Source organism: Diplotaxodon limnothrissa, linkage group LG8, assembly GCF_057381915.1.
Source record: "Diplotaxodon limnothrissa isolate DT_005_m linkage group LG8, D_limnothrissa_male_GT1.1, whole genome shotgun sequence".
Classification (NCBI taxonomy): Eukaryota; Metazoa; Chordata; class Actinopteri; order Cichliformes; family Cichlidae; genus Diplotaxodon; species Diplotaxodon limnothrissa.
Window position 1 is genome coordinate 15,769,956 of NC_140603.1, and position 15,779 is coordinate 15,785,734.

Below are 15,779 nucleotides of genomic sequence, written 5' to 3' on the forward strand. Positions count from 1 at the left end.
GATACCAGTCATTTATGTTCTAGAATCGATTCTCACATTAAAATATCGATATTTTAGTAATTTAGGGTAAATTTGTAGTTTACCATTAACATGAACACAGTGGAAAGTAACTATATCATTCAGATTGTCTACATTCGAAGGAACTACTCCCTCTTCCGCCTTTCATAGTCATGTGCGAAATACGGCTGCATAAATGTCTCGCAGCCCCTTGGCGTGCGCACTCACAACAATGGCTGAGCGTAATTGGAGTCATGTGCGGACGTATTTTACCTCCACAAACAGCTGAGATGGTTTGCGATACATGTGGCAAAAAAGGGAGGTGTTGTAGCCACACCACTAACATTGTCAAACACCTCAGAGTAAATCATATCACAGAATATGATGAGCGTATGTTGAGGGACAGGTGCTGCTAGGGCGAGACAGACGCCTCTCACTGAGTCCTTTAGTGCTGCAGGCAGGCAAGGTGTTCAAATAGCGCACAACTTCAGTTTTTTTATTTCTATATGATGAACTCTGCATTATTAAGTGATAAGAACAAGTAATCTGTTGTCCTGTAATCATTATGATGCTATAATTTGAGATACAATAAATAAAATAAGTTTTTGCACAAAGTATCGGATCAGTATCGTCGATACCACCCTGAATTTTACTTGGTATCGGATCGGAAAGGAAATCAGTGGTATCACACATCACTAACTATCAGTGACAGTTTTAACAAATTACAGCTTTTTCCACAAGTTAAATGCTTTTAAGCATATATACTGAATTTCATAGATTTACGTTCATTTTCTGTGATTAAAGGTGTGTCTTTGCAATGGAAGTAGTAGTGGTCCACAATGGAAGCAGGTACATGGTGACATCTGGTGGCCAAAAATATGAAGTGCAGCTTGAATCCACAAATAAAATGAACCGCTTCATTATGCTTGCCCACTCTGCAGAGTTCACAATTTTGTGGGCCACCGTTGTGTTGCTTTGAACATGTATTTTTGGGCGGTGAAAAAATTATCATATGTATTTGTTTAAAAATAAATTTGATCAATAAACTTTCCTTATTTAAACATGCCATGGTGCGGTCTTTCTTTGCCTGTGATTACTTGATGTTGGTAAATACAATAGATGAAAAATACATATAATATACATATAAGACAGCTAAGACCTGGCTCTCTGTAATAACTGGGAAAAAGACCAAAATGCCAATGTAAATTAATCATATAAAATGGTTCATTTGTGAGTCTATCACTGAACATTTATTTGTGATAATACGATAATGTAGAAAAATGTAAAAATGTGTGCATGACTTGCATGACTAGTTGGGATTTAAGTTTACAAACTGACAGTTACTTAACACAATGTACCACTGAAACACAGCAAATATTATTGCTGAAAATGGGTCTCTGCAGATATTCCTTTGAAACTCATTCATCATTTATGATAAATGTTACTTTTAAACATTCATATTTCTGATTAATTTTAAAAATATGAAATAAATTTCAGCATTTTTAGAAAATAAGATGTTTCTAATTCACTTCAAACTTTTGAGCTGTAGTGTAGAATGCAGTGATAGTGTATGGCTCTGGATTATAGTGGATGATATAGGACTATCAGGACATGGAGAGACGATAGACGCTACCAGAGCTTCAGGTTTACATGTGAAGTCAATGGAGGAGCGCAATGAAGCACGACTGGGGGTCGCGCGAAACTTCAGAAGCACATTTGCATCGCGAAAACGCTTTTCTGCCTGATTCGCGCAACCAAGTAGTGCGACTGACAAGTTTGAAGCTTGAAGTAAAATACGTGCTGCAGTTTATGTGGTGCATTTTGTGCATTTGCGCTTATCGCGTCTACCGCTGGAGTTGGAAAAATCTGAACTCCAGCCTGCAACATCCAATCAGGAGCCTGGTGATGTGATGCTCTGACCTATTTCAAAGAGGCAGGTCCAGCCGAAGCCATTCATTCTATCAATCAGTAGTTTTCTGATGAGGCAGGCTCTCCAGGGCAGAAACAATGTTCTTATTTTTCTCCTCATTCTCCCTGAAGCTTTTCCAATTTAAGCTGGGTCCTTTTATATTTATGTTTAATGTTTTTCTGTTTGAGTATCTTAATTTTATTTCAAATAAATTTTTGTAATGACTTGTGTGTAAAGCGTCCTTAAGTTTACACTGCTGCTCTAGAGACGCTCTCTTCAAATGCTAGATCGACAGCTGCCATCTTGCAAACATACCGTCTGGCACTACTTCCTCCCACATTTCCGCTTCACAGGCGTGAAAATTGCACATTTTAAAGCGCCACTAGTTCGCTTTGGACCCGCTTCGAGGTGCGAATGTGCACGCGACCAGCTAGGGGCCTCTGGCGCTTTTTGGTCGCGTCTATTGCGTTCGGTGTGAACGCACCGTTAAAACATTATGAACTGTCTTGTTGTAGAGAAAGTGGAGTCTTTCATCCTTAAAATGCTACCAACATTTCTGATGAAAGAGCTAAAAAATATAGTCTTGGATTTGAAATGATGACAAAATCCTCATCCGATACAGACAGATACATACATACAATAAACAAGTTTGAGGTCAGATTAAAAAGTCATTGTTTTAAATAGTCACTCTCGTATTCAAAGGTCACACGGTCATGTTACTTTTAAACATTTGTATTTCTTTAAATTTCTGATTAATTAATAAGTTTCCCTACAAATCAAAGCAGGGAACACCCTTACATCACACTGACTGGAAAAACCTGTCTTTCATTTTTACCTCTAAAGTTTTATCTGCTTTTGCCCTCTCACTAAATATTGAAATAGTGCTAAAAATACATGCCAGAGTGTCATAGTTCTGTTTGACTTACCAGTCTTTAGAAATTACATAAAGTTAAATTATGTTTACAGTCAAAATCATGGAGATACATAGAAGATTTCAAAGAGTTAACTAATACTGTGAAAGTAGACACCGGCGAGGACAGGTGGTGCTTTAAGTAGGGTAAAGCTGGAAAAAGGAGATTGTCTTTTTCCACATCTTGAAGTTCAGGCTGCTAAAGAATCTGCTCCTCTTTGTTTTGCATGATATAAAATGAATACTGCTTTATGTCTGAGATGACATCTTATCCAGTACACTGGATTCATTTAGATGTGGAAAGACATTTCATTGTCAGCTCATTAATTAACTAATAACAAAGATATAAATAAAATACACAGACCATTAAAATAAAGGTTAGATTTGATTTTAAAGGCCCAATCTTTCTTGCTGGACTTACAGGCTTGAAAATCTACATAAATATATCCTCTTAAGACAAATATCTAGTGGTGGTTTCTTATTTACAATAGGTGCTCCAGTTTTATGGTCCCGAGTCTTGAGGATCCTGACGACCAGGTAGGAACCTTTGTTACAGATCATAGCAAATGACTAGGCAAGGGAGTGATTTGAGACACAGCAAGCTGTTGTCTATTTAATTAATCAAATGTGGTAGCATGGACATTTCTACACACCATGTTCACCCCTGAAATTATCAGGATGGTCTACATCTGTCATTCAGATTAGATGTACAGCTACAAATGTCATCTTTGTTACTCTGCTGAGGGTGCACCTGCAGCCGTCCCTGGATCATCTTCTGTCATTTCAATTATCATCTGTTTGTATTTACTCTTGAAAAATCCAGCCTAGAAGTGAATGAAAAAGCACATAAAATACAGCAATCATATATTAGAGTTCCAATAAAAATGTAACCAAGCTGACAAAAAATGAGAAAAAAAAAACTTGTAAACTTTTAATTGAAAAAAGTATAAAAAGAGTCTTTCACCTTATACAGGCTAGCGGTGAGTAAAGCTAGAAAAGCCAACCCTCCCAGGGATCCTCCAATGATCGCTTTGGTGAAATTCAGCTTAGGATACACTTCTACTTCTGCCTCAATCTGACAGATGAAGTGACAGAATGTGAATAAAATTAAAGCTCTTAATATGCCAAACAAAAGAAAATATTGTATAATCACCTTGTGAACAGGAGGATTGTTGTCAGACCCTGCTGAAAAGTAGATGTACTGGTTTTTGTCATACTCCAGACTGGCAGTGCTGGTCAAGAGGAATTTGGCAGACTGAAGCCCAATCTAAGGGAAAAAAATACATCGCGAGTTGACCCTAAATTAGATACTGTTTGATTTAACAGGTAAATAGTTATGTATCTAAACATTTAGCAAACAATCCAAAACACATTAATTTAACATAAACTACCCATCCATTACCTGCTCTATCCATCCTGAACTGAGGTTGGCAGAGATTTCATACATCCTACTCTCCCGTATTCCCATGAAAGTGTTGCACTTGAACACTCTGCACTTGGCTACAGAGCAGTCCTGAGAATGATTTAAACAAGACTGAATCCAACAAAAACTGTGATAGCTGAATTTGAGATAGGTGAGGTGAATGTTAAAATCTAAAAGAGGTTGAATTTCAAAAGCTCAAGTGCAGAGGTATACTTACAACCACCTTATTTTTTCTGATCTGAGAAACAAAAGTTTTGACAGGTGGTTCTTCGTCAATTCCTCTCTGACAGTCTGCAATCTGAAATACATTTAATTCAGGTATGCTTGGTTTTGTCCCAATTATACCACATCCATTCATCCATTTAGAAATGATGGGTGACTCAAGACTTTTGCACAATACCTGTAGACTGATCAAATTCACCCAAATGTCTTTTTTACCAAGCTTCACTGGAATCCTGATCACCACAGTGAAATTAAGTGCTCTGATATCATTTGTAATCTGATAAAGAAAAGGACAACCAAGCAATACAATTAGATTTAGATTATACAGAACATATAAATGCACATATATAGATTTATACAGAACTTATATTTTGACCTTAATTGATTGCTGGACTGGTTTCTGCAAATCACTCCTCCCAAATGTGAAATTGTTGTAGCTGAGAGAGCTAAACAGACATATTTAAAAAATTAAATAAATACCATGTAATACAACATTTGTTAATTTCTAAACGATGCTTTTTATTTCAAGTGGAAGAACCCATACCTTTCAAATGTCATAAAAATGCTATATCTCACATCAATCGATTTATTTTTATAGAGTTCATTTGTAGTGGCATGCTCCTGATTTCCACTGAAATGAAGAAGTGAAATGATTCATATTTTATCTGTGGGACTATACAAAAATATACCAAAGGAACAGTACCTGGTGGCATTTGCAGTGACAAAGAGCTTCCTCTCAAGCTGACTGTTGGTGTCAATCCCATAGGAGACAATGAAGGAAGCCTTAATTGAATGGAGGAGACATATCAAATTGCGTCATCTCTTTTTGCTGTAAACAAAACTATAAAGAAGTGAGAGAAAGATATTCTAAGCAAAAACACCTTAGTTTTGTTCTTGAAAATTGGTTTGTGGATAGTGCAGTCTGTCCTTCCTCGTGATAAACCATCTTCACTGTCCAAAGAGTTGCACCCAATTCTTCCCTTTGTTATAAAAATAAAATTACTGCTGGATGTATTGGAAGAGCAGCAGATCAGTGATGAACTTATACAGACTTGATCCTGATGCCTTACCTGCTGAATGGTGAACTTCCTGTAGGAGAGTCCAGCTGGGTACGTGAGAATAACACGACTGTTGTAGGAGTTTTCTCCTCTGTTCTCCACTGTGACTGTGACATCCAAAAGCTCATCAATGCCCACTTTAACCTCTGAGGATCTGTCAGAGTATTAAGGAGGATGAGAATAAAGGAAAAGGAATACAAGCACAAGCAAAACAAAGCTCTATACATGAGCCTCACCTGGTGAACGTAAAATCCACTTTAAGGTTATCAACACATTTGTTGTCAGTGCCACAGTTGATGTCAAACCCTAACTGTGGAAGAGAACATTTTGGAAAACATATTTAAATGATGAATGACTTATTCCAATTAGCACATTGTATGGGGAAATCCAACAACCAATTTTTTCATTCTACCATCTCGTGGAGGTTTTTTGCAGGGAAGAAAACAATTTCTGATAATATTCTTGATCCACTTCTGGACAACTTTGATCTCAGACACAAGCTGTCATTCTAAGTTAAGAATTGTGTATTTTGAGCTCTTTTTTTAATTGCTTTTTGTTACTACTGCATTAGTCTTTGACTGGTAGTACAATTAGCCATACATTAATATCCAATAGTAATTTTCTTTCTGGTGGCGGAAGAGAAATAAAATGATTACTTAAACATTAAAGCCTTTTACTGTGCTCCATGGTGGACATAGAGAGCTGGAAATACAACAGCTGATCACTTATTCTTATTATAATTCTTTGAAGTCTGCTTAAATCCAGCTAATCTTGGGATGTTGGACTACTTTGTTTACTTTGTTCTTTTCATCCGCGACACCTTAAAGGCCGGTCCGTGAAAATATTGTCACACATTAACTGGTCCGTGGCGCAAGAAAGGTTGGGGACCGCTGCCTTAGCTCACATGATAGCTGGTGGGCTAGTGACTCTTACAGGAATAACACCTTGACCCACTCTTTGTTTCAAACTTTGTTTCACTCTTAAGGCCATTATATAGGGAGCGCATTATAAAAAAGGAATGTGTTTTTTGCAGAACATTTGTATTCAAAAAACAACTGTTTGTTACATCTTTGTATTTACGCCCAAGATATTGAGCTTGATTTAAAATAAAATAAAAGCTGCAAATTTGTCCAACAAAAGGTCGCCGTGAACATCTACATTAAGAATGAGTGATTTCGAAAAATGTTTTAATGCACAAAATGTTTGCATGGATTTTACATGTTCAGTTTGTAAAGGCCTTTAGTCTTTGTTTTCCCCATCAGATGCTGTAAATCCTTTTGGATGACAGAAATTTTTTCTGGAACTAAAAAGACGTTCAGTGGCCTGGATCACTTAGAACTGACACTTTAACTGAGTTTAATGGTCAATTTCATGTCAATAATTTAATTAATTAATTAATACGAGGGAAAGACTTAAGTTGTTTTCTTGGCCCAATTGTTTGTTAATACACTGTGTTTAAATATTACTTACAGGATAAATGGTTGTTGTTTGAGCCTGTGAGGAAAGACTTGGTCTGGGATTTCTGTTGATGGACAAACCATTAAACATGAATTTGAGTTCATTGGAAAGAGCACTAAGAGCATCTTCTGGACAGGCCTGCAAAAAAAGAGCAATTTGGTTTGTATTCAGTGTTGTAGGACTCTCTGAACTGAACTTTGATTGTTTGCATTGTTTTTTTTTTTTTTGTTTGTTGTTTTTCCTGATATTATTCGATTTTTACCTCAATAAGTAACTTTAGAGTTGAACACTGTCGTCTTCTTAAGACCACAATGACTGATCCAGATTGTTCTTGTTGTTTCCCACTGGCATAAGCTCGGTTGTTTGGAGGTTTACGTGTGGCATCCAGTGTTATAGTATAATTAATCACTGCTTGAGCTGGAATAAAACACAGTTTGGATTCAATGCTACAAATGATGGGCAGTGGCTTTGTTGTTGAATGATGTAGAGTAGAATGATGAACCTGTGTGGACTGCAGACACTCTACTCATGGTGAAGCAGACTGTAGCTGTGTTCTCCAATGGTTTTGAACAGCCTTCATTCTGAGTAGCGATTTGGTTTGGGTTGAATGACACCTCAGCTTTCACCATTACTATGGGTCTTGATCTAGAAATGAACATCACAGGAAAATACCACACTGCATTTTTTACAAACCACTACTGCTTAAAGGTTTTTGATCATGCATCATTTGTTTTTATCTAATAGTTTATATCAAAGTGTCTAGAAATGTCATAAATTATTGTAATAATTAAAAAAAATTATTCATGGAATTCATTCTAAACTTTTAACCAGTGGGGCATTCATTTCTTTTATTTAACAGAAATAGTTAATAGAATTAAACATGGACAGTAATAATGCATGATTGGACTGTCTTGGACTTACCTCAATAAAACAACTTTGCCCTTTGAGCCCACCGCTAAGTCAGGCAGTCCATCACCACTCTGGTCAAAAGATGACTGACTGATTGACACGCCAAAGAACTTCAGTCCTGACTGGACCTCAGAACCAGTAATTCTCTGTGTACATGAAAATATTTGATATTCAAACTGCAGAAAATGACTTTACATTACAGATTAGTTTAGTCATCCTCGTGAGTTCTTTGATGTTGTGTACCTGTGAGTAAGTAGGACTGATTCTTCCTCTTCCTTCGCCATTAAATATGTAGATGCTGCCTTCACCATTATTCTCCAAAGGTGCTCCAACTGCCAAATCCCTGAATCCATCTGAGTTTAGATCAGGCAGCACAGCAAGAGAAGAGCCGAACCTTCCCTTGACAGCTGCACGTCCTCTTAGTATTAACGGATCATCAAAATTACACTCCACAAACTAAAATGACGAGAGTGAATATTATATGAACATTAAGAAAGTTGACAAATAAACCGATTAATTTAACTGCAGTAGATAAAACTGTGATTTACCAAACCAGTTAATCTGCAAACATAAACTCTTCCCTCTCTATCAGGCTCCATGTACATTGGGGCTGATATGAAGATCAGATCAGTGATGTCATCATTATTTATGTCCATGGCACACACCTCTGCCCCGAAATATTCACCAGTCTGATACTGTGTAAGAAACACATTATTGATGAAAATAATCAGATAAATGAAAATAGTACAGTTTTGTTTATATATAGTCTAAATATATTTTACATTGTCATTCAGGTCTATCACTTTATACTGTACATACGTACCTGCCATGGAAAGGGCTCAATCTTTTGATTTCTAAAGCTATCTCTGTTAACAGCAAACACAACTCCTCTGTGTTTATATCTTGGAGCACCAACAACTGTCACTGAGCCACTCCAGGATTTAGCAATTGCCATGGAGTAACCTAGAATTTAATAGTCAAGCAGTCTTCAGTTAAAAAAGTAAAAAATAGTCAAATATAGTCATACAGAGAATTTATAAATATTTTCATTAATATTTAAGGTGCATGGAAGATGTTTTTTTCTTGAAATGTTGTCATTTGTGGTATTTCATATTTTATGTGACATAAAGCACAATCAAAAACAACATGACTAACATTAAACACCTAATTAAAGCATACTCTTCCTCAGCCTTTGGAATCCTTACTCATCCTTTATATGTTGTCTATTTTCCAAACTGATTGGGGGAAAGAATTACAGCACAGCTATGTATATACTACATGATCACATGTTTATGTGTTAGTTGTTACCAAGATAGCTGTCAGGCTCCAAAGACACGTCCTCATATGTTTTCACCTTCTGGCCTCCTGTTGTGTATTGCACGTAGCCTCCCTTCCACTGGTTTGCACCAACAATAGACATCTGAATTCCCTACAGTGTAGACAGAAATGTACAGAAAAATAAATGTGTGAATGTTTTATACAGTGCATTTAAATTTGGAGTTTTGTTTGGTTTTCCTTTCTTTTTATCACTTGACTGTCTGAGTTTAAAGTGTTTTAAATTACCTCAGGCACATAAACTGCACTGAATCCCTCTTGAGACATTTCCATTTTCAGTGACTCTCCACTGGTTTGTGATCCTGTAACATGAAAATAATAAAAAAAGAACTTAAAGGACAGACTGTGTAATTTCAATTTGTTCACGACCTGAAGGACTGATTCTAGACAATCACTTGCTCTTTATTAAAAATATGTCATTTATGTGTTGTTTAACACACTAATGTAAAGAGATAAAAAAAGGTGAACATCTCTCAGGCCTTTACTGCAGGTGGCTTCAGTTGCTTTAATTTTTATAGCTGGGATGTTTACAGAAATTTTAACAAAGTTGTAACATTTTTTAATGTTTGTACCTTCGATAGAGAAAATTTTGTCCTGTAAATTCTGTCTTATTATTTCAAGGGCGTTGAAGTCCCTAACTTGAAATACGTGTTTGTCTGACGGAGACGATGCAATGGTTTTCAGCTCCTGTTCTGCTGCAGGTTTATTAAATGCATTCCCCACCTAGAAACACACACACAGCTTTTACTTTACTAGCACCCACACAGTCCTCCTCATGAAGAATGGTGCCTCATTTCATTAGTGTCAGAAAATTAGGTTAACTTTACAGGGTCATTGAAAGGATTAACCTTTTGAAGAAACTGGTACAGTGTAAAACTGAGCAGGTACTTACCCCAATAGCAAATCGAACAATCTTTTTACTCTCAGCTAGCCTTGCTACATATGGTAAGCGATGTGAGTCATGAGATTCTCCATCAGTAATAACTATCAGCACCTTCTTTGCATTTGATCTGGATCCTCTTTGTGGTGTAAAAACATTTTGGCTGATGAATGAAGAAAACAGTTTCAGTTCATCTTTCTTTACAGTGCATCTTTTAGATGTTGAAGAGAACTGCTTACATAAAAATCATGATGCCTTCTTTTACAGTATTTTCGCTAATATAACAAAGAATTATGATTTTTTTTAAAAAAAAAAAAATAAAGCTCTACAAGTTATCTCTAACCTCTGACATACTTCATTAACTGTGAAAGATGTGTAACATCATGGCAGCACTTACACAACATGTTCGATGGCTTCAGCTGTGTAAGTTGCTTGGTCTAGTTGTTTTATTCTATCAATGTTAGATTCCCATGATCCAGATGAGAAAATATTATCAAAATAGTAATGGACCTTTGATGAAGTAGAGAACTGGGAAACAGAAAACTTGAAAAGAAAAAAAGTACAGAAAATCAATCATTCCATCAATTATGGAAATAAAGAAATATTTAATATTTAATGTCTGTTCCTCACCTTTGTATCACTTGAGAGAAAAGACCGAACCAGATTTTTCACAAAGGTCTTCATTGTTTGAAAATCTTCGCTATATACACTCCCTGAACCATCCAACAGAAAGGCAATGTCTGCTTGCAGCGGGCATTCTGCCAAAAAGATGGGTACGAAATGTAGTGTTGAGCAACTTTAAGTGGCCTTTCTTTGTTAGGAAGATTCACACTTTGGTCCCATTTGCCATTTGAATCTTTGGTGCACGCTTATTTGTGACTTGGGATGTTTACATAACTGGGAGTCAACTGCCTTCATAAATTATGTTTGTGTTGTAATATGATTTCTGAAACTCTTAAATCTTACCCAAGCTAAAATCCTAATAATTAAAAATAATTAAAAAGTCAAAAAATTACTACTTAAAGCAATGAAAACTAATCTCAACCTATTAAAGTGACTCTGGGGGGTAAAATGAAACTGAATTGAAAATTCAAAGCATAATTAAAACTAATTAAAAAAAATATTTAAAAAAGCACAATAACTGCAATAAATGAGCTTCAGACTGTTTAAAATGTATTAGGTTATTGGGTCACAGCGATTAATTGTGTGAATGTGCAGTGACATAAGTATTTATAGATTCTATTATTATTTTGAGTTTGTTTTCACAAACTTAGTATCCTGTTACCTTTGACAGAAGGTGGTATGGGACGCTCAAATCTATTGGAACGGTTTATTTGAAAGCACACTCCACTGTACATGGTGATACTTTTGCAGTCCTTTGGAATAGTTGGACCGCATGCCTCAAAAGAGAAAAGATCAAATTATGATGAATCAAGCATGCTGATTATTCTTCCATTCCAGTGTGACACGTCTGCAGTTCACCAACTCACCACAGCATTTTGGGTTCCAGGATCACTTTTCATTGTCAAACCAAGAGACATGTTGATAGCAAAATCTGGCTCTGTATTTAAAGCATTGAGTATATATTAAAACACTCATAAAATAAATGTTGGGGTCACTAGAAAATACATTTTATTTAAATGACTGCCACTTTTCGTACCACATTACAAAGGGAAAGAATGCAAAATACACTAATCAAAGTTCACTATTACTGTGTCTGAAAATCAACAAAAAATAAATAACTTTTAGCAAGAATTAATTAAACAAACAAATACATTCAATTAAGTGTTTTGTTATATCATGAAATGGCAAATGCTTAACAATGCATTACAAACTCGCACATTTCAGTTTTTTTCTCTAGAAATCCACCTTATCTGCAAATTAATCTAATTAATGTCATATTCCAAGATCTCAATACTTGAAAGATACTGTCAGAGTTTCAGGATATTGTGTTAAGACATCAAGAAACTACCTACCTTGAAATTGTATATTTAGGCAGTTTTCACCAGAGATGGTACACCTGTATATTCTCCCCTTTCTGTTTTGTGAATACTGTTCAAGTGGGGCACTGACAAGCAAACTAAGGAGAGAAATCCAGACATTAGATAACATTTGGTGAGCAAAGTGCAGTGAAAAACCTCCAGCTGTTAAGCATTAGTGGTGAATGTTATAAGCAGGCAATTGTAAACCCATATTAAACATATCTATGCTCTGGCTTACTCTGATTGTCTTTGAACCACCTGGTAGCCAAAACCAGCAGCAGAGTTCCTCAGGGTCTTCCAAGCCACAGGATCAATATTGAAACTAAGTGCAGCATTTAACACTGATAATTAAAGAAAGAAAAACATTATTAAAGCTTATTATGGAATGATAATGTGATTTATTTCAACAGCTCAGCCTTCTGTGTTTCTTTAATTACTAAATTAATTACAGGGGGATCACACTCCTCAGCCTCCCTGGGAAAGTCTATGCCAGGGTGCTGGAAGGAGAGTCCGTCTGTTAGTCGTACCTCGAATACAGGAGGAACAATGCGGTTTTTATCCTGGTCACGGAACAACCTCTCGAAGATACTTGAGGGTGAATGTGAGTTTGCTCGACCAGTCTACATGTGTTTTGTGGACTTGGAGAAGGCATTCGACCGTGTCCCTCGCGGTGTCCTGTGGGAGGTGCTGCGGGAGTATGAGATGTCTGGCCCATTGCTACGGGCCATTCGATCCCTATACAGCCGTTGCAAGAGCTTGGTTTGCATAGCCGGCAATAAGTCGGACTCATTGCCGGTGGGTGATTGGCTCTGCCAGGGCTGCCCTTTGTCACCAATTCTGTTAATAACTTTTATAAACAGGATTTCTAGGCACCTCATCATTATAACATGCTGTCAACCTTTTGTCAGGACAGCCTTACTGTGGTCATTATGGTTTCAAACACACATTTCTGCAGGTAGCTTTGTTTACAGAGGATGAAATTCAAATAAGAAATAAGTAAATTGCCACTAGCAAAGTATGTCTAGAAGATATAGTTTCACTTCTAATTTGTATTACCAGTACTCCAAAAAATCTTTTTTGGGGTGAAAAATGTTGCCACAATTTTGAAAGACAAAATGAGAAGGCACAAACTTGCCTGACAAGAACAGCATAGCACTGATGATCCAGTCCATTGTGTTACTCCCATGAAAAAAATAAACTTAAGTGTGATTTTTTTCTGTTTCAGTGTGACTACTCAAATGAGCTGTTACTTCTTCTGAAAGTGCTGAAGGAGTTGTTGAAACTAAAATGCAGAATGCACAGAGTGAATGCTCAAACTTAAGACACTCATTTAGAGGAACTCTAATGTAGGAGGAGTTAGAATACTGATATCACTGTCTGTTATATGTGACACACAACACTTTGGTAAACTATTTAAAATTGATGTGACTGTTAAAGCACAATTAAAAACAAGATTACATATACTAAAAAGATTGAATAATCTATTAGTTTCTGGGCAACCAGATGAAATCATTGCAATCACAAGTAAAAACAGGAAGAAAGCTGACAGTGTAAATGTTTTCAGGGGGCTTTTGCCCACTGGTAGGCAATTTGGCTGTGGGTGAGGAACCAGACAAAGAAGAAATCAGACAACCCTTGTCACAGAAACACTAAGGAAACAGGCCTAGGGAGGGTGCTTCCCATATGGAAACGATATATATAAATCTTATAAAGTTTTTATCTGTCTTGTATGAAACTTGTATGAAAAGCATACAAGAGTGAAAACACATATAAGATCCCTTGAAAAATTATACAATGAAACTTGTATGTTTTGTATACTTACTAAAAAAATATATGAAAGTAATGAGAAAGTGGCCACTTTCATGAGTAAATCATGTAAGCCTTATATGATTTATATATGATTTACTCATGAAAGTGGCCACTTTCATGAGTAAATCATATATAAATCATATATGTTTTTACTATTTCTTTTCCATATGGGTTGAATGAAGATCACCTTGTGGCTGGGCCTTAGCCCATGGTGTCTGGCAGGCTGCAGTCCACAGAGCAGACATAGTCTCGGCCTCCTATCCGGTGTTTAAGTCTGACGTCATTAGCTGTGCCTGGGCCCAAACTCCGCTGCAGGTCCTTAAGTCACATGATCACAGTGGCATCACTGAGAGTTAAAAACTGTCTAAATCTTTTCATCTGTAATAAAATGATCACCGCTGCTGCTCTATCAGGTGTAACAATTCAGTTTAACATCCAGGCATCCATGAAAACCAAATTTATGAAATTTAATGGCGTTAGAAGTTATCAGGGAGTTAGCTTGCTAGTTTCCATATATAATATGGTATGGTATGGTATATAATATACCATGTTCTGATTTGGGGATTTCCAAAACAAATTAAGACGTACAGCTCTGCTATCACTTCCAACACAAATGAAGACAGGAAAGCAAACAGCAGTGACATTTGTAGGGTCACTGAAGGTTGGCTAGCTGGTATATAATGATGTGCTACGTGATCGCTAGCGACACAACTATGTTAGCATAATATAAACAGTGAAGCTGGAAAATGAATGCTAACTTTTTTCCACTCTATAAAAGTTAACATGAGGGTTCCCAAACGTTAGGGACAAATGCAATCACATGGCAAAATGCTGTAAACGGACCAAACTTCAGTCAGGAGAACAAATGAGATAACCCATCCACAATACAAGGTTAGTCATTAATATACTGCCACATGGGCTGAGCTGTAGTTACATTGTAAGGTTTTAAAAACTGAGTTTTAAAATGATTAGCGGCAATAAAAACCCACAGAGGCCAACAGTGATCACTGACTGTTTTTAGGGGCTTGTTGAGATTAAATAGAACAAGATACAAAGCATTAAAACATGTTAAATACAAAACAGCCTTATTAAACGCAGAGTAGTTTGGGCCTGATAGCAGGATTCATCACGTCATCACTTAAAGACCGGATAGGTCCACTTCCTGCAATGTGTGTTGGAAAGACTAAAGCCAAAGGCTTTGGCAGACCAATCCCTGTATATCAAGGGTGGTGATTTGGACATGGACGTCATCTCTCTGGTAGGGAAGTACTTTGAGCTAGTGCAGGAGGTTTAGAGATACCAGCTAGATATAGTTGGGCTCATCTTAATGCGTGACTTTGGATCTGGAGCCAGTCTTCTGGAGAGGGCTTGAATTCTTTTTGAGTCTGGAGTTTCCCTTGATGAGAGGAGGTGGGCTGGGATGGCAATAATTGTATGCCTGCTGTCTATACTGTATGGTGGAGCTTGCACATGTTTATTTTTCCCTGCACCTTCAGGCCAGAGAACAGGTCCTTACTGTCCTGTGTACTTATGCCCCAAATGACAGTTCTGAGTACTCTTCTTGGTGTCACTCCGAGGGGTGTTTGAGGGAACTCTATCTTGTGACTCAGTCATTGTTGGAGTCAAATTGTTAAATGTCATTGTGTTACTTAAATTTGTAAGTCTTAGTTCAAGCAGCAGGATCAAAGACATTCCTTTGTCTCTGACCACCTCTCCAGCCAGTTTGTTGGTGGGGGAGGCTGAAGTGTTTTATTAGGCACATCCTATCTAAAGATTCTGTTTGTTGCTTAGTAAACTTCCTGCATTTATGATCCTTTTGTGGGCAGGAGGTCACACAAACGCACCCCCAAACACAAACACACATACTCACATACATACACACACACA

The 15,779-nt window shown here is 36.9% G+C and overlaps 1 protein-coding gene across 1 annotated transcript; it reads right to left on the reverse strand.

Moving 5' to 3' along the window:
- Nucleotides 1–3,547: 3,547 nt before the first annotated feature.
- LOC146626597 (integrin alpha-M-like) lies at nucleotides 3,548–13,255 on the reverse strand. The gene is made up of 30 exons (XM_085361372.1): nucleotides 13,219–13,255; nucleotides 12,322–12,424; nucleotides 12,078–12,181; nucleotides 11,592–11,662; nucleotides 11,387–11,501; nucleotides 10,732–10,859; nucleotides 10,499–10,644; nucleotides 10,114–10,264; nucleotides 9,794–9,944; nucleotides 9,450–9,523; nucleotides 9,195–9,315; nucleotides 8,710–8,849; nucleotides 8,435–8,581; nucleotides 8,130–8,342; nucleotides 7,899–8,032; nucleotides 7,480–7,622; nucleotides 7,240–7,394; nucleotides 6,990–7,115; nucleotides 5,756–5,829; nucleotides 5,532–5,673; nucleotides 5,343–5,441; nucleotides 5,165–5,244; nucleotides 5,006–5,092; nucleotides 4,838–4,907; nucleotides 4,640–4,738; nucleotides 4,457–4,537; nucleotides 4,219–4,329; nucleotides 3,970–4,083; nucleotides 3,781–3,891; nucleotides 3,548–3,640 (listed from the first exon to the last, which is right to left on the reverse strand). The coding sequence occupies exons 1-30, from the start codon at nucleotides 13,253–13,255 to the stop codon at nucleotides 3,548–3,550; spliced, it is 3,420 nt and encodes a 1,139-aa protein (XP_085217498.1).
- Between the last annotated feature and the right edge of the window lie 2,524 nt (nucleotides 13,256–15,779).

Coding starts and splice junctions, on each gene's coding strand:
- LOC146626597 (XM_085361372.1), bottom strand. CDS start 13,255: ATGGACTGGATCATCAGTGCTATGCTGTTCTTGTCAG. Junction 7,623..7,898: donor GGCAAAGTTGTTTTATTGAG/GTAAGTCCAAGA, acceptor GTTCATTTCTAG/ATCAAGACCCATAGTAATGG. Junction 5,442..5,531: donor GGAAGTTCACCATTCAGCAG/GTAAGGCATCAG, acceptor TTTATAACAAAG/GGAAGAATTGGGTGCAACTC.